This window comes from Ursus maritimus, unplaced genomic scaffold (genome assembly GCF_017311325.1).
Source record: "Ursus maritimus isolate PB19 unplaced genomic scaffold, ASM1731132v1 scaffold_23, whole genome shotgun sequence".
Lineage (NCBI taxonomy): Eukaryota > Metazoa > Chordata > Mammalia > Carnivora > Ursidae > Ursus > Ursus maritimus.
The window spans coordinates 37804533-37812217 of record NW_024424786.1 but is presented as its reverse complement, the minus strand read 5'-3'; the positions used below and the strand labels follow the sequence as shown (position 1 = coordinate 37812217).

The window sequence follows — 7685 nt, the reverse complement described above, 5'->3', positions numbered from 1 at the left end:
GTTGCATCACAAGATACAAGGTCAACACACAAAAATCAGTTCTATTTCTATATACCAGCAATGAACAACTGGGAACCAAAATTAGAAAAACAATACCATTTAAGAAAATAAAATACTTAGTTATAAGTCCAACAAAACTTGTACAGGATCTGTAAGCTGAGACTATGAAATGCTAATGACAGAAGCCACAGATGCAAATAAATGGAGAGACAAGACATGTGTCTGTTTAGAAGACTCACTAACATATGTGAATTCTCCCCCAACTTATCTACAGATTTAATGTAATTCCAATCAAAATCCCAGCAACGCTTTTGTATAAATAAGCTAGTTCTAAAATTTATATGGAGAGGCAAAATTGATGGAAAAGTCAAAATAATTTTGAAAAGAAAGAATAAAGTTAGAGGAATCACACTAACAGATTTTTAAGATGGATACAAGCTACAGGAACTTTGATGATGTGGTACTGGAAATAGGAGACTCACAGATCAATGGAAGAGAATGTAAAGTCCAAAGATAGACCCATACAAATATGGCTAATTGATTCTTGACAAAGATGCAGAAAAAAGTCAGTGGAAAACAAACAACAGCCTTTTCAACAAATGGTCCTGGAACAACTGGACATAAAACCATATGCCCCCCAAAACCAAATAAATCAAAAACAAACCTCACACCTTGAAAAAATTAACTCAAAAGTCGATTACAAACCCAAATGTAATATTTGTAAAACTATAAAACACTTAAAAGAAAATATAAGAGGAAGGCTTTGAGAACTGGGGCTAGACCAAGAGGTCTTAGACGTGACACCAAACAGTACAGTCCATAAAAGAAAAAAATTCATCAATTCTGGGCAAAAACACGCTCGCCAATGGACCCCACACAACAGTTTCTAGTCCAAGAGCATATGGAACCAATTTGAATTGTGCACCACATTTGAATAAACCATTAACTTTTTCTTTTAAACAGGTGGATTCCTCTAAACTTCAGTCTATTGTGTATGTTTGCTATTTCCTCATTTTCGAGCACTCTTGAATTTAGCCTTCATTTTGTCCTAAAGCAGGGGTCAGCAAACTTTCGGTAAAGGGTCACGGTATTTTCAGCTTGGTAGGCCATCAGGCCTCTGTCACAACTACTTAACTCTGCCCTCGGCAGAACAGCCAGAGACAGCAGGCATTTGTTTCTACTGGGTAGGTTCCAGTAAAACTTTACAAGGGTTTCATTTGGCCCCTGAGGCCATACTTCGCCAACCCCTGTTCTAGGGCCTGGAGCAGCAGATGAGAAGGAGCCGGCCACTGCACACTTAGAACACAGCAGGCAGCTATGGGGCAGGACCAGGGCCAGCTTCCACTGACGCGAAGCATTCAATGAGCGGCTGCCTGGATTTGCTGGAGAAACATCTCAACTGCTTGCAAGCACTGTCCCAACGTGGTTTCAGGAGATATCTTTCTAATCAGAGCTCCTGCTTTAGCAGTGTGCACACCTTGTCAAGTCCTTTGACCATCCGTGCAGCAAGGGTGGAGCCTGTGGGGCTGAGGGGCTGTTCTAGGTGGCAGAGCTGTGTCAAGGGCCCAGTCCTCCCGACCTCAATCTCCTGTCTTCCCCACAGAACAAGCCCCCCTTTACAAACAGGGAGCTCCCCAGAAAATCAGAAAGTAGCTTCACCTGCCCCATCGTGCAAGTAATTGCTTTGTGTCTCAGCACTGCCCAAGGACAGAATCAGAATCACCCACTGCATCAGCATCTTGACGTGAGACCCAGGTGACCTGGAAGCACACCTCAGGAAAAGGAAAAGTCCCTTGGTCCCCCCGCCCATCGGTGGCCTGAGACACGCGGCTGCAGGGCCAGGGTCCAGGGCATTCTTCCAAGGCCCCCTATCTCCACGATACCCACAGCAGGCTTGAAGGAACAGACTTTATTAATCTAGAGCTCGAACACTAGAGGCTAAAATTCAGCTGAATCATAAGAATCTATTTACAGAGTGCTGTCTGCAGGCCAGGTGGGGCTGGGCTGGTTCTCCCCCAACCACCCACCGAGTGTAGCCTCCAAACGGGCCTGGGCCACGTTCTACCTGCAGCACACAGAGGACATTTATATACACACGGCAAACCCCCAGAGCCAGAACACCGGGCAGGCTGGCACCAGACCGACAGAGGGGCGGACAGACAGACACACAGGGGCTGAGACCGCTGAGCAAGCCCAGGGGCTTCAGTACTTCTTCAGGCTGTAGGCCAGGCTGCCGGGGACCCTGGCGCCCAGCAGGGGCGGCGAGTTCCAGACCGCAGAGCTGGTGCGTTTGTGGTAGCGGGGCTTACTCTTCTTGAAGATGTCCTCCAGGTCCAGTGGGAGAATGGTTCCAAAGAGTTCCAGCAGGTTCGGGGGGTGGTAGTACTGGTGGATGATGGCATGGCTTAGCTGAGTGCCTGCGGGGGACACGGAGGGTCAGGTCACTGCCTTGGGGCACCTCCTGAGCCTCCCCATCCCCCGGCCCCTTGTCACCCTCTCCACCCCAGCATGCCCCCACCTCTGCCACATCAGCTCCTCTCTCGGAGCCCTCTTCCCAGAAAGTGATCTTACTGCCTGTCCCCATGGCCATGCTCTGGCACAGGTCCTCAGGGGCTCACAGGGGCCGGGCCCTGCGGGGGGCCCTCCCTGTAGGACCTCATTATCCCCACAACCGCCAGGGAGGCAGCTCCTTTATTCTCCTCACTTTATAACAGTGAGATGGGCCCAAAGGCACACGGCTAGTGACCGGGGGAGCTGGGCTCTGGAGACCGGCCTAGCTCTAGAACGGAAGCATCCGTGGCCGTCCCTGACTGCTGTGGTCGGCTGTTTCTTTCCCCAGCCCCCAGGTCCCACGGCGCAGGGTCTTACTGAGGGGGCCTCTGGGGGGTCAGGAGGTGGAACCTCTGCCTGGCACTTACAAACACTAACTCACTTCGTCCTAAATAACCCTTCTCAGATGGTATCACCCCCATTTCACAGATGAGAAAACTGAGCCAGTGTAAGTAAGCTGGTGAAGGTCAACCCCCATTAGGTGGCTCTGCCAGCGATCTGGCTTCTTGGCCATGCGGACCCCTGCCTGCTGCCACCTGCCAAATGACCTGATATCAGAAGTGAAGGAGACTAAACCAGATTCTGGCTAATGTGGAGTTTAAATGAGGTGACACCAAAGCAACGTGTCTTCTGTAGAGAGCTGACCCCCTATGGGGCTCTGGGCCCTTCTCTCTGGGGAGTAAGACTGCATCCCACCCTGACTCCCAGCTCAGCACACTCTTATAAAGTGCCCACTGTATGCACAGGCCCCGCCCCTTTCCCAGGAGGCCTTGCACCCCCGGTTGGCGGTGGTCTGGTCACCCTCACCTGCACTCCTGTTTAAACACTGGGGCTTGTAAAGTCGGGGGTCAAACCCTGCTCAAGCACCCCTGCCTCAGGCCTTCCCCAGCTGCCTGGAACCCCCAGCTCTAGCTCTTGGTGCGCTAAAACCTCTTGGCGGTATTCCCACCCTAAGCCGCTTATTTGGGTCCAACTCTCAGCTGGCCCATTGGGTGGGGCTCCAAGGAGGGGCACAGAGCCTGAGCTGGAACACCCAGCACCGTGCCCGCCTGCAGCCTTAACCCATTTGTTGAGGACAGCGGTGCCCAACACTGGCCACAGAGTGCCCACCGTTCCCTGGGCACATCCCAAGGCCCAACGCAGGCTTATTGGGCCACTGCTTCAAGCTGCCAGCCCGTGGGTACGACAGCCTCCTGACACCCACAGCTGCCGAGCCACTACCTCCAGGGTCCCAGATGTCAGAAGTGAGGACCCAGGTGTCCTGGGGAACTCTGGGCCCTGCCTACCTCTGGCCCAGGTGGGGATGGGCTTCCGGGGATGGGCCTCGTCATCGGTGGAGTCATCGCTGTTCAGATCCATCCCGTAGTTATCTGGGTTGATCTTCGGGGGGGCCCTGTGGCCCTGCGGAGTCATCTGATACGAGGTACAAGCTGGAGACTGGAGAAGACAAACGTGGCTGTCAGCTCCCCCTCCCCACCTTCTGGCATCTCTCACCGCTGAGGAACACTGGGGCTCTAGTCACCACCCCTCATTTCATGGGGAATAAAAAAGGTTCAGGGATTCACCTTTTAATTTAAAAAAGTCATACCACATACATGACAGCCCAGGACACTCCCCTGGGAACCTCATGATTGGTACTTTTTTTAACCATTTGTGATAGATGTATATTCAGCTCATTTCCGAGTTTTTGTTATCATAAACTATGCTGCCATGAAAACCCTTCCACGTACATTTTGTCTATAAGAGCAATACGCTGTTATAAGGGCTTGTTAAAAAAATTCTAGTACACGGGCACCTGGGTGGGTCAGTCCATTGAGTGTCCGACTCTTGATTTCGGCTCAAGTCATGATTTCAGGTTCCTAAGATCGAGCCTCGTGTCGGGGTCCACGCTCAGCACGGGGTCTGCTTGAGATGCCCTCTCTCCCTCTCCCCGTGCCCCTCCCCCTGCTCACACTCCAAGTAAATAAATAAATAAAATCTTCAGGAAAGAAAAAGAAATTCTGGTACAAGCAACTGGCACACGGCTGTCAAATAGGAGATTTACAAGTGCTGAAACACACAGATGTCTACAACATACTAAATGAAACAGAAATAAAGGGGAGAGGGACTCAAGCTGCCAAGTGGTATATGGTATAGACTAAATGCTGTTTGTGCTCCCCATACCCCCCAAATTCTTCTGTTAAATCCTCACCCCCGTGTGATGCACTGGGAGGTGGGGCCTTTGGAGGTGATTAGGTCGTGAGGATGGAGGCCTCCTGAGTGAGATCGGTGCCCTTAGAACACAGACCCCAGAGAGCCCCTGCTCCCCTTCAGCCTGGGAGGACGCAGGGAGAAGACAGCCGTCTGTGAGCCCGGAAGAGGGCTCTCACCAGACACTGAAGCCGCTGGTGCCTTGACCTTGGACTTCCAGCCTCCGGAACTGTTGTTTAAGCCACCCAGTGTGGCAGTTTGTGACAGGAGCCTGAGCAGACTAAGACGGCACGGCAGACGGTGCCCATTTAAAACTCTGTGTGTGTGAGTGTGTGTGTGTGAATGTGTGTGTGAGTGTATGACAGTGTGTATGTGAGTGTATGAGAGAATGTGTGTCTATGTGAGTGTGCATGTGTGAGTGACAGAGTGTGAGTACAGTGTGCGTGTACGACAGTGTGTATGTGAGAGTGTGTGTGAGAATGAGTGTGTGAGTGTATGAGTGACAGAGTGTGAGTACGGTGTGCGTGTATGACAGTGTGTATGTGAGAGTGTGTGTGAGAGGATGAGTGTGCGTGTGTGTGTGTGTGTGTTTAGAGAAGGTTTATATGTGCAAACTATACAAAGATACACACCGAACTTTTCCTGTAAGGGTACTTTCTTTCACTTTATATTTTTTAAAAAAAGTTTAGTTTCTTTTTTTTTTTTTCTAAAAAATTCTACTTTTTTTTTTTTTTAAAGATTTTATTTATTTATTCGACAGAGATAGAGACAGCCAGGGAGAGAGGGAACACAAGCAGGGGGAGTGGGAGAGGAAGAAGCAGGCTCATAGCAGAGGAGCCTGATATGGGGCTCGATCCCATAACGCCGGGATCACGCCCTGAGCCGAAGGCAGACGCTTAACCGCTGTGCCACCCAGGCGCCCCTAAAAAATTCTACTTTTAAGAGTAAGAAAATATACAGACCAAACATGGGAAAAACAATTGTGCCAACTGTCTCCTTCCTCTTTCTTCGGGTCCTAATCCACAGTCTGTGCCTCCAGCTCCCGGGAAGGGAAGAACCAGAGCCCGGGGCGGGGGAAGGGGGGCCTCCGCTCGGGGGCCCGGCCTCACCTGCACGTCCACGGTCACGTTCAGGCTTTTGCTGGCCGCCGCCGCCTCCCCGGCTTTCCTCTGCTGCTCCTCCTGCAGCCGCTCCTCGGCCAGGCGCTGCTGCTCTTCCTGGGGCGCAGCGGAGGCCGGGGGTTAGCGACCGTGCGTGGCAGCCCCCGCACCCCCCGCCAGCCCCAAGCGGCCAGACCCCACAAGAGCCCCAGGCCCGCTCCCCTTCACCTTCTTCTTCTTCTCCTCCAGTTCCCTCTGCAGCCGCTCCTTCTGCAGCCGCAGCGCCTTCTCCCGCTCCTGCTCCTGCAGCTCCCTGGGGACCAGGCGACAGCCTGTCAGGGCAGGAAGCCGCGTCCCGGCCCAGCGCCCCCCAAGAAGGAGCCTGTCCCTTAGCAGCTCCCCCGGTGAAGGCAGGAGCCGCCTGCCGCTGAGGGCCCCTCGAGTCTGGCTTCCGCACACTCGCCGGAAAGCAGGCGGCGGGACGACGGCACGCCCCTCGGCCGGGGCAGTGGGCCCTCACCTCTCGGCCTGGAGCCGCTCCTGCTCCTTCCGGCGCTCCTGCTCCCGCTCCTGCTCCTTCCGGCGCTCCTGCTCCCGCTGCTGCGCCAGCTGCCGCTCCTGCTCCCGCTGCTCCGCCAGCCTCTTGGCCTCGGCCGCCTTGCGCAGCCGCTCCTGCTCCTCCTCCTTCTTCTTCTGCAGCAGCTCCTGGTGCCGCCGCTCTTCCTCCTCCTGCGAACAGACGGCAAGGTCGGGGCCTCAGGCCAGCCTGGGGCCGGCGACGCGAGGGACGGGTCCGGGAAGGAGCGCAGAGAGCCGGCCGAGAGCCCGCCGCCTCCCGGACAGAGCTGCACAAGAACCACCGAGAAGACCGCTTTCAGGCAGCAGCCGCGTCAGTAGTTAAGGGTAGGGACGGGAGCCGGACTCAGCAGCTGTGTGACCCTGGCAACTGGCTGAAGCTCTCTGGCCTCGGTTTCCTCACTGATAGAGGGAACGACAATACCTACAGCCTCATGAAGTTGCTGAGTTCGTACACCGAATAAACTTCCAACAGTGTCTGGCACGCAGCAAATACTAACTACACGGTAGTTTTTAGTACGAGAAGCCCCTGGTGACGGATTTGTGTTCCCTATCGTCCCAAGACTGACACTTCCCAAGAAGAAGTAAACCCCTACTCTTCGAGGCAAAACGTCCAATCCTCACACCAACCCTAGCAAGTAGATACCACCGTTAGCTGAAGGAACTGAAGCCCAGCAAGGTCGAGTGACCTGCCCAGGGTCACACAGCGACTGAGTGGCAGAGCTGAGACTGGAAATCTGGCTCCCGAGTCTCTATACTTACCCCCCAAACTGTCACCTCTAGAGAAAACGGGAGGCAAGTTACTGTCACCGTCCGTGTCTTCAAAGCATTTGTGGAACCTCCTCCGGGCTTGAAGCCACAAGGGCCGCCAAGACCAACCCCGGGACTGAGGCACATCCAGGCCCTCCCCACCCTTCCCAACGCCCGAGCCTCGCCCACCTGTCCTCGTACCTGTTGGAGCCGCCGCAGCCGCCGCGCCTCCTCCTCCTGCTTCCGACGAGCCTCCACCTCCTCCATCTTCTTGGCTGCTGCCTTCTTCTTGGCTTTCTCCTCAGCCAGCCGCTCCTCCTTGGCCTGCAGAGCCCCCCGCCCCGTATGTGCCCATTACAGCACACCCCTCCTCACTCAGCCCTGCAGAATGGGCCCAGAACTCTGCACCCCGTGCCCCTGCAAACCCAGCTTATTCCCCACAGCCCAGGGGAGGGGCGCCCAGAAACCACGGCCCCAAATCTGACCTGCTTGGGGCCCACCAGGGTATGCCCCCGCACC

General features: G+C 54.2%; 1 protein-coding gene across 5 annotated transcripts in view; it reads right to left on the bottom strand.

The window, feature by feature from the left end:
* Positions 1-1894: 1894 nt before the first annotated feature.
* Positions 1895-7685, bottom strand: part of LOC103678233 (inner centromere protein) — a 24941-nt gene continuing 19150 nt past the window's right edge. For all 5 annotated transcript variants that reach the window (XM_040639222.1, XM_040639221.1, XM_040639223.1 and 2 more), the window contains 6 exons: positions 7368-7490; positions 6361-6569; positions 6069-6153; positions 5850-5957; positions 3837-3987; positions 1895-2417 (listed from right to left, as the gene is read on the bottom strand). In XM_040639222.1, the coding sequence (XP_040495156.1) occupies positions 2203-2417; positions 3837-3987; positions 5850-5957; positions 6069-6153; positions 6361-6569; positions 7368-7490 (891 nt within the window). In that variant the 3' untranslated portion in view covers positions 1895-2202. The remainder of the gene's footprint in view (positions 2418-3836; positions 3988-5849; positions 5958-6068; positions 6154-6360; positions 6570-7367; positions 7491-7685) is intronic.